Raw genomic sequence first — 18,246 nt, forward strand, 5'->3', positions numbered from 1 at the left:
TTCTAGAGCAGGGCTTACAATTTACATAAAGGGGGCTAATTACATGTCCAGCATCCGTGCACCATTCAGGATTCAGGAACATTCAATTCAGTCTTTTCAAAGCCACACCTCATTGAACATGCTTTAAATAAGGAACATGAAGACAAAGCATAGTGTACACAAATTATAGTCATAAACAAATTCACACAGTCTGTCTATCAATCTATCAATCTATCAATCTATCAATCTATCAATCTATCAATCTATCAATCTATCAATCTATCAATCTATCAATCTATCTATCTATCTTATAATAACGGTCATGTTCTTGTTCACTAAAACAAAACACTGTTTCCAAAGCTGATCGTTTCATCACCCAGAGCTGCAGAGCTCTACACTGACTGTAACACCCGGCACATGTTTGTGTGTCTGTCATTAACTTCTATTCTCTTGTCACTGACCTTCAAAGACAGACACTAAGTCCCCCGACAGATGACACAAAGGAATAAACCCAGAGGTAAACCCAGTGCAAATGATAATGATAGCAAAGCCATTCATCGCACAGTGTGAAACAAGTCCTGTGATACAGCAAGATAATGTAACACGTTGTTGTTCTGCTGAGAGATCTGGTGGCTGATAAGCGGTGATAAGGAGATCTACAGTCCCTGGATCTGGGACCAACTCCAGAGCTTCTGGAGAGGCGGAGCAGCCCGGGCCTTAAAGGTTTACTCAGAGCCTCTTGTGTCATTCACCACCACAATTAATAATACATCACAGAAGCAACAGAGAGTATTGAGGCCCTGTGGTTTGAATGGCCTCACCACAAATCCATGCTGCTTGCGGTGCAACACCCTCCCAGAGTAAGAGACGCTGGCCCTGCTAAGCAGCTGCCCCCAGACCCTCTGCTCCTCATCATTGATGCTCTCAGGATTCAAAGCATCATGCAGGCCGAGGCCCCTCAGACCGTGTGGGGAGTGCGCTGCAGGCCAGACCAGCATCATCCATGCACACAGCAGCACCATTACACCACAGCCCACGTGTGCTCAACCCATGGCTTTAACAGTCATGGCGCCATGTCACAGCTTCACCCTGCACGGTCGGCACAGAGGCAGAGAAAGAATGGGAATGTGACAGGCTGTCTGCACCTTTCACATCAAATGGTTAAGAAAGGACAGAACTCAAATAAGTTGCAGTGCGTGAAAAGAACAGGGGAGCTGGATGTATGCAATGAATCATTTTGCACAACAACTATAAAACCTGTATAGCAGATGTGTTAAACTAGGCTAAATTTGAGTGTTGCTACATATTATATCAGTAATAACAAAATAAAAATTGGAGGGAGGGAGCATAGCTTTATGTCTTTTTCATGGCTTTGGTAGCCACCTCCACCAGGTATGTTGTGTTTTCATCCCCATCTGTCTTGTTTCTGGTTTGTATGTTTGTTTGTAAGCAAGATCACACAAAAACAACTGAAGAGATTTGTGTTTAAATGTTCCCTCTGTATAATCTGAACAGGCAAACAGCACTGAGTGTGTACGCGTCTTGTGTTATTAATAAAGTTGTTCTAGTGCAGTTTGAGTTCCTCTGCACCTCGCGGCTCCTTGTAGATACTCCATCACGTCTCCTTGATACCGTGACATTTTACATCAAGCTCAAGGAGAGGGTGGTTAGGAAATGAAATTATTTTGCCCTTTTATGGGATTATGATATAACTTCTCATCGTATATGAAATGCTGAATGTCAGTAGAAAGAATCATTTATATAATGCACTAGGGAATAGAAAGTACATACAGAGTTCTATATATTACACATTGTAATAAAGATGTTTAAAAAATAGTACAAGTACATAACACAGAGGACAGTACAAATGCAAAACAGTAGAAACTGAATATATTTATCATCGGTTGGCTTCATGCTGGCTTGTCCAGGTGTGCGTGTGTGTGTATGTGTGTGTAAGTATATGTGTGTGTGTCAAAGAAAAAGCAAATAAAAAGGAAGAAAGAGAGGGAGAAGGAAAGAAAATAAAGGAAAAGAAATGAAGGGGAAAATAGGAAAAGACAGTGATCTGAGGAAAGGGGAGGAGAGAGTGTGCCGCCCCATTCAACCACTAATTCTTCTATACAAAGTAAAAATCATAAAAATGGAATGAATAATAGCTGTCACTGAAGAGTGGCCGGGAAGCAAGAAGGTTCCCCCATCACTGCTGCTCCGTTTCAGTGAATGAGGAAGACTCCAGATTTGTAAAGCAACCACCCTCCATTTGCACTATAGTGGCCCAGCCGCTGCCTCCAGTCTGTGTTGGTAGCTAATGCTGCTGATTTCAGCTCATCAAGTCACCAGACTGCTCAGGAGCTCATCTCTGAGCAAGAGCGAAAAAAATGATCATATTCGTGAAATTGTGCAGCAAGTAGAATAACCTGTTGTTCACAACAAAACCTTAAATATCTCCAGCCAATGTGCAGCGGACTGCTCATGAGGGTTGATGAGGGTCAGGACAGGAGAGCCTCCCACCCGCAGCGCCTGTCTGTGGCTGCTGCTGTTGTTGTTTTTTATTTTATTAAATTTTGGTTTGTGGGTAGGGATTATTTCCAGTGGACCAGACCCACGTCACAACATAAACCCCAAATGATTGAACCTGTGCAGGCTGTGGCCAGAAGTTCCTACTTCCTGATATTAAATCTGAGGCATTGTGCAGACATGGACATTACAAGTAGTGGTTGCTACTGTGTTAGGATCTTTACATTTTGCATTAACCCTTCTCCGCTCGAGGGCATTATTGATCAGCTTAAAACATTTCACCCTATTGATTTATCCATGTGTATGCATGGTACACAGAGTATTGACATGTAAAGGGAGGCACCAGTGTGGGCCTGGTCGTCAGTGAAAGATGGAGATATTTGACCCGATCTTGTGGGAAAACATTTTAATCTGTTGTCAAGTAGTAAACCAAAATTAGAACAATGAAAACTCTAAATTCTCCCCAAATACAGAAGATTCACATTCAAGTGTTATATTGATACCTGACATCCTCTCTATAAACACATCCGTCGGAGAAAATGAGGGGAGATTAAAAAAGAGAGACTAAAAATGGCATCTGCATCCATCTGTTACACCATCAGGAGGGTTTCTCCTCAGCAGCCCTGGCTTTGGCCCTTTCCACTTTGCCCTTTTCTCCCTGGTAGTAGTCGGAGTCGATCCAGCCTGTTGCCTCGGAGAGCTGGACGTAGACTTTCCCGTCGGTCTCGGTCACCATGTGGGTCCGCTGCTTCACGCCCTTGGAGTACCATCTGGCCACAGGTGGCTTCTGTCTGGGGTCTGTGCCCTTGTATATGCCCTCCCCCTGGGCCAGGGAAATCTTGTACTTGTGATTTGGACAAATTATGCACAGCTTGCCATCAATTTCCTATGCGTGTTCGGTAAACAAAGGAAGTGTTACTTCTTTGACATTTTAATTATAACATTAATATTATGCAGGTTTGATTTCTTAAATATTGCATTTCCACAGGCCTTAGCTCAGTATTTTTAATGTTAATGGAACAGTGTGCAAATGCATTAAAAAAAACAAATTGTTAATAGTATTTTTACTTCTCTTGAGTCAATTGTTAACCTCACCTCAATGTCTCCATTCTGCAGCATCGCCCCAGCATCTGTAGGAACCATAAAGGAGCTGTGTGTTACAGACTTAGCACACTAACATGCTGCTGACTGCACAGACTGTACTTTGTGAGGTGATATGAAGTCAAATGTACGACAACAATTTAAGGCAGCCCGGTGTTAAGAACCCCATGACAGGATTTCTATTAGCAACAATATATTTTTGTAGTGGATCACAGGATGTCTGTATATGTCATCAGCTTTCATAATCCCCATGCAAATTCACATTGTTTTGTACTAGTGGTTTAATAGTTGCTATTAAATATGATCCAAGGCCCCAAAGTCCCCTTAGATTAAATCAAATTGTACTGAATTGCACACACTCATAGGAACCAGTCCCCTGAATATGCCGAATTGTTTTCACTCAGACCCTTGAATCATTTCCTGTAAAAATTGTGAAGGCCCTGTCTGACAATATTTTAAAAAGTGGAAAAACTGAATGATCCGCCCACGATTTATGTGAGAGGGATCTATTGACAATAATGTTATATAAAATAAGCCTAGTGATGTTTTCAAGAGTGCGTTTCATTTCAATTATACAAATGTTTTATTTACCCTAGAATAGGCCTTTATATTAAGATACTTTTTATTTACTTCCCTGACCCATAACCGCGTCCTTTCACAGTTTAATAATCAAGTTTCATGAATTATTCATTCAGGGATATTGATGAAAAATGCTCTATCTCCCAGTTTTAAAGAAAGAAATAAAAAAGATATTGTCGGTCCCAGCCTTTTGTCAGGATCAGCGCCAAATCGTAATGGCTTCTTTCTTGACCTTAGTCCCATCCTTCCAACAAGTTTAGTTTTTGCATAATCTGTCTGACAAACAATCAGAAGGTCAGGGGTGAAAGGATGTCCTGCTTGGTGGAGGTAACCAGAGCACAAAGGTCACACTCTGTGCCAAATAAAAGACAGGTGCTGTATGTTCGGCATGAAAACAACTATACTCACGATAGCAATAAGAATCCAAAGCATAGAACACTCCCTGTTGGTAGACGATCAGTATGTCCCGACCCTCCAGTGTTCTGAACGAGCGACTCGCTGCAATCAGTTCATCTTTTGTCCCCACGAAATGAGGCCCTCCAGTAGACTGCTCCTTCTCCCCCATAGCTCTGTGAGACTCTGTTGAGAGGGAAGCAGCAAATATACCAATTCATCAGAGGGAGGAAAGTTATTTTTCATGACCAAATGTCAGTTCACCAGCAGTCAACTACCTATTGGCAGCAATGTAAATATAATGTATTTCTTGTGTGAGAACTTTCACTAAAACCTTAACTACGCAAGAAAAATGTGTCTTTTGGATTTGTCTCTGTTGGCAATTCCCATCACAGCTGTCAGCTTAAACTAAATCCATAACACCTCCAGAACATTTAGCTTCAAGAATCCAAGCAGGGACACTTCCTGGCACTGATCGGTTCCACTCCAAACACATAGACCTGCAACATGAATCCCTTAATATCTGACTTATCATCATCAGGTTGAGATATTAGAAATGACTCAAGGAACAGCTCAAATGGGACTTTTACCTTTTCAAATATTAAATCAAAGCAGCTAATCAAGTGATTGCAGTGCATCGCCAACATCAAATTTTGGCAAACAAAATGACATGAAACATTTGTCATTTTTGTAGAAAAGAATCAGGGTCATCTACAGACCACAGTGCTACATCATCTCAAAGAATAAATCTCTGTGACAGTACAAGTATCTGGATGCAGAGCAACCTGATCCCAAGTGGGATTCATGTGGGGTGAAATAATGAGCTCTTCAGAGCCGGCTGAGTAAGCACAGTAGTAGTAGCAGCTATGGTCACATGTCCTGAAGCCTCTGGCTAATCCAAAGACAGCTACACAATGTGAAGGAAGGCAGTAGAGAACGGTAAAATGGTTATTTATGTCAAGAAAACAATATATTTTTTTCAAGTGAGCCTTGAAGGTTAAGTTAGACAGTTTTTTGTTAAATTCCCTCAAAGCATGATATGGTAATATATAACCTCAATCTGTATCTCTGCCTGTGTGTCTGTCTCTCTCCCTCAATATGGTTGGTCTTAGATTCAAATTTTTAAAACACATTCTCTCTATGTTTTGGGGCTTTACCTTAAAACTCAGCAGCCTTGTCTCCTCCGCTCCGTTCAAGCTGAACAACTGTCTGACAGCCCAGCGCTGTGTGTGAGGGGGGCTGGGTGGTTCAGGGGGGGGGCCTTCTTCATTATCTGCACACACAAGCTGTCTTCGGTTGGCCATCTCGACACCGGGTACATCTCTTATCTGACTCCCACGAACCATGTGTTTAACCTTTGACTGGGAGACATTTTCCAACAGAATGAAACGCAATTTAAACTTGAGAATTTGAAATATACATATTATTATTATTGTAAATTACTTGTCCATTCCATCTAATAGGTACACCTGTTTTGTGTCCTGAAATTATTATATTTCCTCTCTCCATCATCATCATTCATGAGAAACCAAGTACATGCACTCAAGCATTGTGCCTCAGTACAAATTTATTGGACATTATTTGTGTATTTACATTTTCTGCAACTTTATATTTCAGATGCAGATAATAATATATTCTACCCCACAGTCAGAGTGCAGCTGTGGTTAGACTACCACCTAGTGTACATTTTACACTTTATTTACTACTTTATAATGGAAACATTTATTATCTGGACACCAGTGAGACTAAATTGAATCAATTAATAAATCTGTGAGACCTGATATTCATCTCCTGTGCCTTGCAGAAGGGATTAAATATGTAATATAGTTTATACAGGAATTGTAAACTTGGACACAGTTTAGAGTTTGTGTTAAACTTCACCATAGAGATTTTGCACTTCACCATCATCTTCCTCTACTTATGAAGAGTCTCTGGTTTGAAACGTGTGCTGACGAGCGTGTGCTTTCCCAGATCCACACAGAGCTCGGACTCTTGACTCCAGAATGAGTTGATGACTGACTTTGTTCTTGTCCCTGCAGCTCAGAAAGCCTCTGGTGGAGAAGTTACGCAGAGAGCGAATCAACAGCAGCATCGAGCAGCTCAAGTCTCTCCTGGGTCCAGAGTTCCTCAACCAGCAGCCAGACTCCAAGCTGGAGAAAGCAGACATCCTGGAGATGACCGTTTGCTTCATGACACAGCTGCTGCAGCAGAACCAGCAGCAGAGAAGACTGATGAAGCACTTCAACAAGCTGCAGTCTTCCTCTGAGGAGAAGCTGAGAGAGGCTGACTTCTCTCCTCTGAGCTCCACAGTCCACAGCAGTATCACCAAAGAGTCACGTCAGTAGTGCCCCCTGGAGGCTGTGGTAGACTCCTACAGGCTGGAGTTACCAGCAGACAAACTGGGACGAGAAGTGAATTCCATGTGAGGACTTGTTCTTCTGTATGAACAGAAACATGTATTTGTGTGTTGGACGTTTCCTGAGGAAAAGAAGCAACAATATCTTTCAAGTGAAGAAAGAAATATTCTTGTCATGAATTTTGCATTAATCATTAATCTGATTGCATCAGCAATTATTATTGTACCTCACTGTGTCAGTGATGTATCATCGTATGGTTTGTTACCTGTTGCTTAACATTGATAATTGCTGTGAAAACTTCTAGATGTCCTTTTGTGGAAGTGTTTTCATCAGGATTTTAACTTTGAATTTCTCTGTTCAGTCAAATATGATCTGTTTAAGATCCAAACATTTATTTCATTTTCTTTATGAATGAGAACATCTTGTCATGCATCACATCTGATTGCATCAGGAGTTATTATTGTACCTCACTGTTCTTTGTGTATTAGAGTTTTATCATTATATGACAGCATTTGTCAACTATTGATCAGTATTGATTGTTGTCATTAACAAATATTTATATGTCCCTTTTATGGACATGACTCAGAACGGATCTGTTTTAAAAATCCCCCAAAAAATTATTTTTCAAAGAGTTTACTTAATATCACAATTTTCTAGTGATACTTTTGTTTTCCATTGTGTGTCATGTATTGTTAAAATACAACACAACTGTAATATTTTCCAACAATGGAAATGTACTGATCAAACTGATATCTTAATGATCCTCTTGTGGATATTTTGTCATAATTGACGCTCCATTGATTGTTGAAAACTGATCTATTGAGATCAAAATGTTTATTTAAGTATTTTAAGTAAAACATGTAATAATACAAGTTTGATTATTAAGCATAATGTTTAGAATTGTGAAACTTCTTTTCCATGTGGAAAAATGCTGTGAAAGTACAGTGAGCACTGTGTCCTCTAATGCTGTCGACTGTTTGTCTTTTATAAAGACACTTGTTCTCTCACTCTCTCTGAGTTCACTGTGTCTTGTAGAAATCTACAAGTTGTTGTTGTGAGGCATCGTCACCTCTAGTTGGCGCTGTCATATTCTCATTGTGACTTGTTGAATAAACAAACTTTCAGATGAAACATTTTTCTCTTGTCATTTTATTTTAAAGTGACCCTCTTTATTATGATGGATTTCCAATTATAATCCTAATTGATATAGATCTGCACCATTGCTCCTGCATTTAATTACAAACAAATACAAATAATAGTTAATACAATTGAGTTTTAGTTGAAATGGTTTTTCAATAAAATTAGGTCATAAATGATACATCACTCTGTCCATATAGAATAAATCAGGAAATTGAATTAAATGATAACATAATCACTTTAAAGACACATTATTTTATGATGTTAGTGCCTTTCCGGTGTTTTAATTTAAGGACCGACTGTGGGAAACCAGAGGAAACTCCCTCACAGAGCCCGAGGGACCATAGATACTGACCTCTGACCTGTGGCCACTAAATTATTTATAAGGGACATCGGTCACAAAAAGTTCTTGATAAGTTTTAAATCATAAATACACTTAATTTCTTTTAAATTGTAGTGAAATACCGTTCACCAGATGTAACTGTTATTCTAGCAAAAGTGACTTGACTGTGACTTAACCTGTTAATCTGTGACCTTTTACAAGAAGAGAACATATACTGATGTTCTTTATGACAAATTATGATTTAAATGGACATTAAGATATTTAAGTGTGGTCGTTTGTGTCTATTTATAATGTTATTAGGTTTTACCAACACTTATGTAATGAATTAAGGCAAATCTACTTTAAAACAAGACAATATAATCGCAGAGGGGACGACAAGAACAACAAGAATCAGTGTGAGGTAATAAATCAGTTAACATACAACATAAATATAAGGAAATATACAAATAGTACCAAAATATACAGGTTAACAAGGACTGGAATAAATTAAGTAATGAATCAAATCAAACCTGAGTTAATGGGCTTTTAGTTGTTTTTCATGATCAGAAAAGGATCATGACTATATCCATTATTAATTACATTTAAGCATTATACCAGAATTATAAATATCAGTTTAAATATAGTTTATGTTATCGAAAGCTATCAGTGCATTCACTAGAGTGAGGTACAAATTAAATTGATGCGTTCATATGTAGAAAGTCAGCGTTTGTGATCTATTTGTTAAACTGGGATAAAGTTGTCCTTGTGTCCAGATGCAGCAGCTGTGTCGTCTTGTGTCTGCTGGTGTGAGTAGAAAGTTTCTCTCAGTTTCCCACAGTGTTTGAATGATGTGGTCAGTGGACGACAAAAGCACTTGGAAAGCAGCTTTCGTGACAGATCGTGGGCGTGTGCTGCGATGGAGACACTGACCTGAAGTCAGCCCACCGACCATCTGGAGGGGAAACAATCTCATTGGATCCCTGACAGTTTTTAAAATATACATTTTTACATCAAGTCTCTGCTCTGCTCGAACTACATTGGAACCTGAATTTTTGAGCTTGTGGTAAAAAACATCCAATTTACTTAATCATTCATCAACTGGTTTAAGACTAAAACTTAAGGGTAACGGCAGCTGTTTCCTGAAGTGTGCCAAATCCCTCAGGACAATAGACGACTGCTGGTCTGGATAAAGATGCTAATCAGACTGGACTGTGATTCAGGCGACTGCAGCTTTCCCACACTCTGACCACACACTGTTCACACTGAGACATGTTCAGACACAACCGTCTCTGCCCAACCACACAGGGATCAATCCTTTTATTTCATTTTACTTTGTTTGATTGTTGTTTCTATGTAACCAACGATGAAATTGGAGAAGTAATATAATAAACTCTAACATTTGCCATAGTCATTATTACCTTGTCATTATTTTTATTTTATTCTATTTACAAATTAACTGTAGTCAAAACAAAAAACATTGAGAGCTTCTCAAACACAGTATTCAGATTGACACTGAACAATATACTGTCAAACTATATGTAAATAATATAAACAAAATATATATAAAAGTTTTACATTCAGATTCAAGATTCAGAAAGTTTATTGTCACTTCTCTGTACATCCGCTGTGCAGAGCAGGATGATATAGTGTTTAGTGGTGAACATAATCAAAATGAATAATGAATACAAAGCTTGAAAATGAATTAAACAAAACAACACAATCCCACATGTCAGTTAAAGTCGAGTGAAAAGTGCAGTTATGAGTGTCAGTACATTTAAGTTCATATAAAACAACAAGTAGAGCAGCTGTGAATTGTATATGTAAATCTATTTAATATTAAAATAATTCAATCTATTTTTCATTACAAATATATGTCTTTGTTAGATTATTTTCGGAACTTTTCATTTTGGCTGCCGTTGCCTCTGTTGAGCTCTGGTCAGGTTTTCAGTCTGATTCCTCCACATTCGCTCTTTAACCTCTTCGGGAGCAGAGTTCTCCATCTTCTGTCCCTCCAGACTCTGTGAGAGCCTTTCCCTCAATCTGTTGTGTCACCAGACCAACAATAGATGTGAGTCTCCTTAACCATCACAGTTCTGTTTGAGGTTTTCACATTCCAGCACCAGGAACTGAGGAATGCACCAAAACTATGAATAATTTATCTTCACCAGAGGAATGAAGGGAATCCTTCACCTCGTCAGTCAATGTGAGTAAAGACAAAATAAGCTTAGTTGTGTGTCTATGAAATAAACTCCAGATGTGATACTGATGTCTATCATTAAAGTGTGATGTCACAATACTCTGCTAGATATGTAAGAAAAATGATGAAAGGAACATTAAATAAAAACAGCAGAACTTGAAGAAAAAATGAGTTGAGGACAAAAAGAGTTTGTATTAAATGGATTTATTTGTTGAACTCAGTCAAACGTTTTATAAAAACTTCTAATCGAAGCAGACACATGTGATGATGCATCACAACAACAACTTGGTGACATTTCCAAGAAACACTGTGCTCAAAATGAGTAGAGGAACTTCTGTCTTCACAAAAGACAAACGAGATTCATCATCATCCAGTTTCATACCAAACTTTTCTAAATTACCTTACAACTGATCTCAGATCAGATCAAGTAGAGATAATCACAAAGTGATCAATGCTGGTTGTTAATCAGGACATTTTTGTACAACAAAAATCACTGTGATGTATCATCTTAAAGAGCAAACCTTTTAAACAAAAGGATGAAAGTACAAAGTGATCTGAAAACTGATCAAATGTCCAAGTCGATTCTGTAAAAAGTGTCCAAAGAGAGGACAAATACATCTGTGCAGTCGTAGAAGTGTTCTTCACTAATGCCACAAAGTGATGGTACAGTGACACACATGTGAACAGTCATTTATGATTGACTAGATTCATGCACCAGCACAAAGATTCTTTCTGAATGTGAAAGATAAAGTTTCTCTTTTTCATTATTTTCCACAGGAAATAAAACATTTTTCTCAACAGAGATTAAAGTGAAGTAAAGAATATACTGACAAAATTTCCACATCAGTGTTTCTAATAAAAACACAACAGTCACTGGAAAATTGTGACAAAGTGATATTAAAAAAATATCTTTAAGAAGAAAATAATCATTTGGATCTTACAACAGATCAAATTTGGCAAATAACAGAGATTTAACGTTTCTGATCAAAATGATCAATATTGATGAAACATATTAAAATGTTTCCACTGTGTTCTCTTCAACCATGAAGTACAGTGAGGTATATTATTAATAAATGTTATCATGAAATGATATATCACTGATTCAGAGAAATTCAAAGTTAAAATCCTGATGAAAACACGCCCACAAATAGGACATTTAGATGTTTTCACAGCAAAGATCAATGTTAATCAACAGGTAACAAACCATATGATGATACATCACTGACACAGTGAGGGGTGATAATAATAACTGATGCAGTCAGATCTGATTCATGCAAAATGCATGACAAGATGTTTTCTTTCTTCACTTGAAAGATATTGTTGCTTCTTTTCCTCAGGAAACGTCCAACACACAAATACATGTTTCTGTTCATACAGAAGAACAAGTCCTCACATGTCATGGAATTCACTTCCAGTCGTCTCTGACCACTGAGCTGGTCCCAGTTTGTCTGCTGGTAACTCCAGTCTGTAGGAGTCTACCACGCCCTCCAGGGGGCACTACTGACTTGACCCTTGTCTTTGGTGATGCTGCTCTGGACTGTGGAGCTCAGAGGAGAGAAGTCAGCCTCTCTCAGCTTCTCCTCAGAGGAAGACTGCAGCTTGTTGAAGTGCTTCACCAGTCTTCTCTGCTGCTGGTTCTGCTGCAGCAGCTGTGTCATGAAGCAAGCGGTCATCTCCAGGATGTCTGCTTTCTCCAGCTTGGAGTCTGGCTGCTGGTTGAGGAACTCTGGCCCCAGGAGAGACTTGAGCTGCTCGATGCTGCTGTTGATTCGCTCTCTGCGTAACTTCTCCACCAGAGGCTTTCTGAGCTGCAGTTACATGAACAAAGTCAGTGATCAACTCATTCTGGAGTCAAGAGTCAGCGTGAACAAACACAAGCTCTCGTGGAAGAAGAGCATGTCTCCTTGAATCTTCAATTTACCTTGTGGCTCCGAGTCAGATGCTCCTGAGAGTTGGTCATTGCTGCAGTGATTGTAGGAGCCTTGTGTGGGTCTCGGTGCTGTAGAGGTCTGTGCAGAGACAATCTGATCTCTGCTGCCTTCATCCCTCCTATTTATAGTCCCACATCTCCATATCAATGTGTGGGTCTGGGTCTGGCTGCAGGTTCCCACAGTCTCAGCCAATCAGAGAGCTCGGGGAGACGATAGTGCTGAATGGTGCAAATGCCTCAGGGACAATAGTTAGATCTCAGGGGAACAGGTGGTGGACTGGGGGTGGGGGGTGGGGGGTGATGGAGAGAGACTCACAGGGCTTTGTGTGGATCTGGGAAAGTGGTGACCCTGTAGAGAGCAGATCTGCTGCCTGGTGCTGATCAATGACTTTGACTGAGCACACGCTCGTCAGCACACGTGAAGAGGAAAACCTTCATGTTGTGTTGTATGAGTTACACATAAAGTGAAAATATATACATTTAACACAAGATGAAATTGTTAATATGTAGTTTTAACTTCTACAGAGCCAAATGTCCAAATACTTATATTTTTAAATGATCATTTAAGGTAAGATTTAATATTATAGTTTGTATTATTTTAAAAGAACGTTTCCTCAAATTGCAACATTCTTCAAAAGGACTGTTTTAGAATTTGATAAAACAGTGTGTTGTCCAGATGCAGCTGTCTTTTGACACGTGCCTTGTTGTGTCTGTGTTTAAGTGTGTGTGTGTGTGTGAGTGTGCATAAGTGTGTGTGCATGTGATTGTGTGTGTATGTGTGTGTATGTGTGTGAGTTACAAGCTCAGCTCCCTTTCCCACACCGACTCACTGAGCTGTGGTCAAAGATCAACAAAGAGACGTGTGTGACAGATGCTGCTGTGTGTTGTCATGGAAACACTGTCTGAGCCATCTGGAGGGAAACGATCCCATTGGCCGATTCTGATCATTTGTAAACTCTGAAATAACTGAAAAACAAAACTTTGGTAAAGTTTCAACAAAGTGTCATTAACGTCACATGTTTTTACTTCAAATCATCGTCATATAAACTTCAGTCATAACCAAGTCTGATTGTTGATCATGGATCGGACTGAACCTTCAGCTCCATACGTGTGTGTGTTTGTGTGTGTGTGGAATTTGGTGTGTGTGGGGGGGGGCGTTCCTGGGGGGATGCTTGTTTGATGAAGTGTGCCAAACCCCTGTGGAGGATTCCTTTGCTGCAGCTGGAGTGGACGTCATTCAGACTCAGCTCTGAGCTCCACAGTTTTCCCGCTCTCTGTCCGTCAGCAGGAAACACACACGAGCCTCCACACAAGTGAAGTGTGTGAGGTTGGTGTCTCAGGCAGCGAGTGGACAGTGGTGTCCTGTCCACAGACTGTTACACAGGGAAACACGGTGCTTGAGCAAAGTGTCTGCATCAACTTTCATTAACTCATTCATTCATGTTGTAAAATGCAAAAGTTAGATTTTTATTGTGTTTTAATTTCATAAGATGCTTATTTATATGTGTGGTCATTAATATAATGCAAGTATAATGATACAAATAATAAATTCTATTTATAATGCACCTTTAAAACTCAGTTACAAGACGCTTTATATGTTAAAAATTAAGAATAAATGGCAACAATTGGAAACATTTAAAAAGTTGTTTGAAAATCACACAGAATTAGAGCATAAATAAAGTAATAAAATGTCACAGATGAGAAAAGAGTCAATCCAAAACAGAAATTAAACCAATTAAAATCGTTTATATAATATCAGAGTTTTATTGAAAGTGAATTAATTCAAATAACAAGTTCTTGGAGAACAAACTTCTGAAATATGATTTTCAGAGAGTTTTAAAATAGGAGGAGTTTGACAGATGAATTTTCACAAATGAAGCCTCTAGTTAACTTTTTACTTCTCACTGGACCGTGACTCATGTTTTTCTCATGACGAAATGATCCTGTGTTGTCTTTTGTTTTTGTCTCTTCACTTGTCTGGTATTTGGTTCTAATGTTGGGTTTCTGATGGTTTTATGTATTTTTTTAAACAACCAAATTTCTGCTCTGATAATAAATTTGACATGTCCTGTCAGCTCTTCTCCTCGTTTCTCAAACTCTGCTGTGTTCAGACTTAACTGCAAATAAACAGCTGATTTTGAATCTGTCTTAACAAAATTAGTCCATGTAAAACTTTTCTCTGCCCATTTACACTCAAACTGGTTTGAAACCAGTTTAATATTCAGATCCAGAGTCTCTTTAATGTGTGTGTGTTGAGGTCAGGGGTCAGAGGTCAGGATCTATGGTCATCCAGGCTCTGTGAGTGAGTTTCCTCTGGTTTCCCACACTCGGTCCTTTCACTGCTTTCACTGACACAACAATACAAGTGTGTCCTGTTGTACGTCACGTTACAGACAATGTGTGGCCTCTTCAAAGCCTCAATTCAAACCTTTCACATTAAAACACGGTATTCACTGAATGATGCTGAAGTAAAAGTTTGATTTGAAATGTACATGTTCTCCTTTGGTTTGATGATTTCACTCAGTGCAGATAAAGAGTCTGAACTTCATCAAACATTTTAAAGCAATAACACTGAGTTTGACTAAAGTCTCAAAAAACTGTAGATTAATGACACAGTGTCTCCTCAGGTGACATGTGATCTGATCTGTGAGGATTTAAATTCACTGTAAAGATCTTTTTCATGGAAGTGAAATAAATTCATGAAAACAAATGTTCTTCATCATAATCAAGAGAAATATAGCAAGATGACGAGGAAACATCATTTTCATCCGACAGTTTGTTTATTCAACAAGTCACAATGAGAGTTTGACAGCGCCAACTAGAGGTGACGATGCGTCACAACAACAACTTGTAGATTTCTACAAGAGACAGTGAACTCAGAGAGAGTAAGGGAACAAGTGTCTTTATAAAAGACAAACAGTCGACAGCATGTGAGGACACAGTGCTCACTGTACTTTCACAGCATTTTTCCACATGGAAAAGAAGTTTGTCGTTAATCAACAAAGGTAAAAACAGTAAAAACACAAATGACAAATCACAGTGTTCTTACTGATCAGGAACTTCAATTAGTTTTCAGAAGTAAAAACAAATGGTCACAAGAAACTGTGACATTAAGTTAAACTTTTACAGTAAAAGAATAAACTTATTGATCTTTAAACAGATCAGTTTTCAACAATCGCATAAAGTGATGGAGATTCCATTACCACAAAAATATCCAAATCAGGACAATGAAGATTATGATCAACATGATCAAAACTATTCAAGAGGAAACAATATTAATATTGAATTCAATGCTACGAACAAGGAAACTGTGATAAAACAAAATCTTCAAAAAAGAAAGAATATTAATCTTAAAACAGATCGGTTGTGACTAATCACACAGATTAAAGTAAAGTCCAATTAGAACATGTCCATAAAAAAGACAAATATCTTCTCATGACAATGATCAATACCGATCAATAGTTAACAAATGTTATCATATGATGATATAATACAAATACATGAAGTACAGTGATGTACAATAATAATTGCTGATGCAGTCAGATGTGATTCATGCAATATGCATGACAAGATGTTCTCGTTCATTAAGAAAATGAAATAAACGTAAAACAGATCATATTTGACTGAACAGGGAAATTTAAAGTTAAAATCCTGATGAAAACACGTCCACAAAAAGGACATTTACATGTTTTCACAGCAAAGATCAATGTTAATCAACAGGTAACAAACCATATGATGATACATCACTGACACAGTGAGGTACAATAATAATTGCTGATGCAATCACATGTGATTCATGCAACATGCATGACAAGATGTTTTCTTTCTTCACTTGAAAGATATTGTTGCTTCTTTTCCTCAGGAAACGTCCAACACACAAATACATGTTTCTGTTCATACAGAAGTCTTCACATGTCATGGAATTCACTTCCAGTCGTCTCTGACCACTGAGCTGGTCCCAGTTTGTCTTCTGGTAACTCCAGTCTGTAGGAGTCTACCACGGCCTCCAGGAGTCACTACTGACTGGACCCTTGTCTTTGGTGATGCTGCTGTGGACTGTGGAGCTCAGAGGAGAGAAGTCAGCCTCTCTCAGCTTCTCCTCAGAGGAAGACTGCAGCTTGTTGAAGTGCTTCATCAGTCTTCTCTGCTGCTGGTTCTGCTGCAGCAGCTGTGTCATGAAGCAAACGGTCATCTCCAGGATGTCTGCTTTCTCCAGCTTGGAGTCTGGCTGCTGGTTGAGGAACTCTAGACCCAGGAGAGACTTGAGCTGCTCGATGCTGCTGTTGATTCGCTCTCTGCGTAACTTCTCCACCAGAGGCTTTCTGAGCTGCAGGGACAAAAACAAAGTCAGTGATCAACTCATTTTGGAGTCAAGAGTCAGCATGAACAAACACAAGCTCTCGTGGAAGAAGAGCACGTCTCCTTGAATCTTCAATTTACCTTGTGGCTCCGAGTCAGATGCTCCTGAGAGTTGGTCATTGCTGCAGCGATTGTAGTAGCCCTGTGTGGGTCTCTGTGCTGTAGAGGTCTGTGCAGAGACAATCTGATCTCTGCCGCCTTCATCCCTCCTATTTATAGTCCCACATCTCCATATCAATGTGTGGGTCTGGGTCTGGCTGCAGTTTCCCACAGTCTCAGCCAATCAGAGAGCTCGAGGAGACGATAGTGCTGAATGGTGCTAATGCTTCAGGGACAATAGTTAGATCTCAGGGGAACAGGTGGTGGACTGGGCGGGGGGGGGGGGGGTCTATGGAGATAGACTCACAGTGCCCTGTGTGGATCTGGGAAAGTGGTGACCCTGTAGAGAGCAGATCTGCTGCCTGATGCTGATCCAAGACTTTGACTGAGCACACGCTCGTCAGCACACGTGTCAAACCAGAGACTCTTCATCAGTAGAAGAAGATGAAGGTGAAGTGCAAAATCTCTATGGTGAAGTTTAACACAAATTCAAAACTGTTTTTGCGCAAATCATGTAAATAGTATTTATATATATTAAAAAATGTATGCTAAAGCTAAATACAGAAAATTACACAATTGCATTTACATTTTTCGTTTTTATCTTTATTTTCTATAAATTATTAAACATTACTTCCTTAACTCACTAGAGATCAACATCAGATATCATATATATATTTATTTATTTAAAATATCATTATTTATGTTTTTCATTAATGATTGAATGTACGAAGTTGTCCTTGTGTCCAGATGCAGCAGCTGTGTCGTCTTGTGTCTGCTGATGTGAGTAGAAAGTTTCTCTCAGTTTCCCACACTCAGTGTTTGAATGATGTGGTCAGTGGATGACAAAGGCACTTTGAAAGCAGCTTTCGTGACAAAACGTGGGCGTGTGCTGCGATGGAGACACTGACCTGAAGTCAGACAACCGACCATCTGGAGGGAAACAACCTCATTGGATCCCTCTGAGCTCTGATGGTTTTTAAATGTAAATTTAAAATATCAGAAGCTAATGGGCAACTATTTAATCTGTAACTGTTAAAATATATATTATAGTCAAAACAGAGTGTTTGTGTTGACGACTGGATTTAAGATTCAGAGCAGATCTGCTGCCTGAACCTTTTTATTGATGGACGATGTAACTTTAGATATAGAAAGTTAAATTTATGACTTATATTCTGCTTAAATAAAGAATTTGAATTTTTCCCTTTGTTTCCGTGAACAAATTCCTGTATTAATCAGTTTATTTGTGTACGTGTGTAATGTCCACACTGTATTTACA

General features: G+C 39.0%; 3 protein-coding genes and 1 pseudogene across 4 annotated transcripts; 1 reads left to right on the forward strand and 3 right to left on the reverse strand.

Moving 5' to 3' along the window:
• Positions 1-2,869: 2,869 nt before the first annotated feature.
• Positions 2,870-5,821, reverse strand: rfesd (Rieske (Fe-S) domain containing). 2 transcript variants are annotated; one of them, XM_062411258.1, is made up of 4 exons: positions 5,727-5,821; positions 4,585-4,755; positions 3,592-3,626; positions 2,870-3,340 (listed from the first exon to the last, which is right to left on the reverse strand). In XM_062411258.1, exons 2-4 carry the CDS (start codon positions 4,739-4,741, stop codon positions 3,095-3,097), a joined length of 438 nt encoding a protein of 145 aa, XP_062267242.1. In that variant the 5' UTR covers positions 4,742-4,755; positions 5,727-5,821; the 3' UTR covers positions 2,870-3,094. The 2 variants fall into 2 exon arrangements, with proteins under 2 accessions (XP_062267242.1, XP_062267232.1); XM_062411248.1 differs by having other exon boundaries at positions 2,871-3,382.
• A 769-nt stretch (positions 5,822-6,590) lies between these two features.
• LOC133973984 (transcription factor HES-2-like) lies at positions 6,591-6,936 on the forward strand (annotated as a pseudogene).
• A 3,879-nt stretch (positions 6,937-10,815) lies between these two features.
• Positions 10,816-12,626, reverse strand: LOC133973908 (transcription factor HES-7.1-A-like). Its single transcript, XM_062411986.1, has 2 exons — positions 12,504-12,626; positions 10,816-12,390 (listed from the first exon to the last, which is right to left on the reverse strand). Exons 1-2 carry the CDS (start codon positions 12,624-12,626, stop codon positions 12,058-12,060), a joined length of 456 nt encoding a protein of 151 aa, XP_062267970.1. The 3' UTR covers positions 10,816-12,057.
• A 3,812-nt stretch (positions 12,627-16,438) lies between these two features.
• Positions 16,439-17,075, reverse strand: LOC133974020 (enhancer of split mbeta protein-like). Its single transcript, XM_062412115.1, has 2 exons — positions 16,953-17,075; positions 16,439-16,839 (listed from the first exon to the last, which is right to left on the reverse strand). Exons 1-2 carry the CDS (start codon positions 17,073-17,075, stop codon positions 16,507-16,509), a joined length of 456 nt encoding a protein of 151 aa, XP_062268099.1. The 3' UTR covers positions 16,439-16,506.
• Between the last annotated feature and the right edge of the window lie 1,171 nt (positions 17,076-18,246).

This window comes from Platichthys flesus, chromosome 2 (assembly GCF_949316205.1).
Source record: "Platichthys flesus chromosome 2, fPlaFle2.1, whole genome shotgun sequence".
Taxonomy (NCBI): domain Eukaryota; kingdom Metazoa; phylum Chordata; class Actinopteri; order Pleuronectiformes; family Pleuronectidae; genus Platichthys; species Platichthys flesus.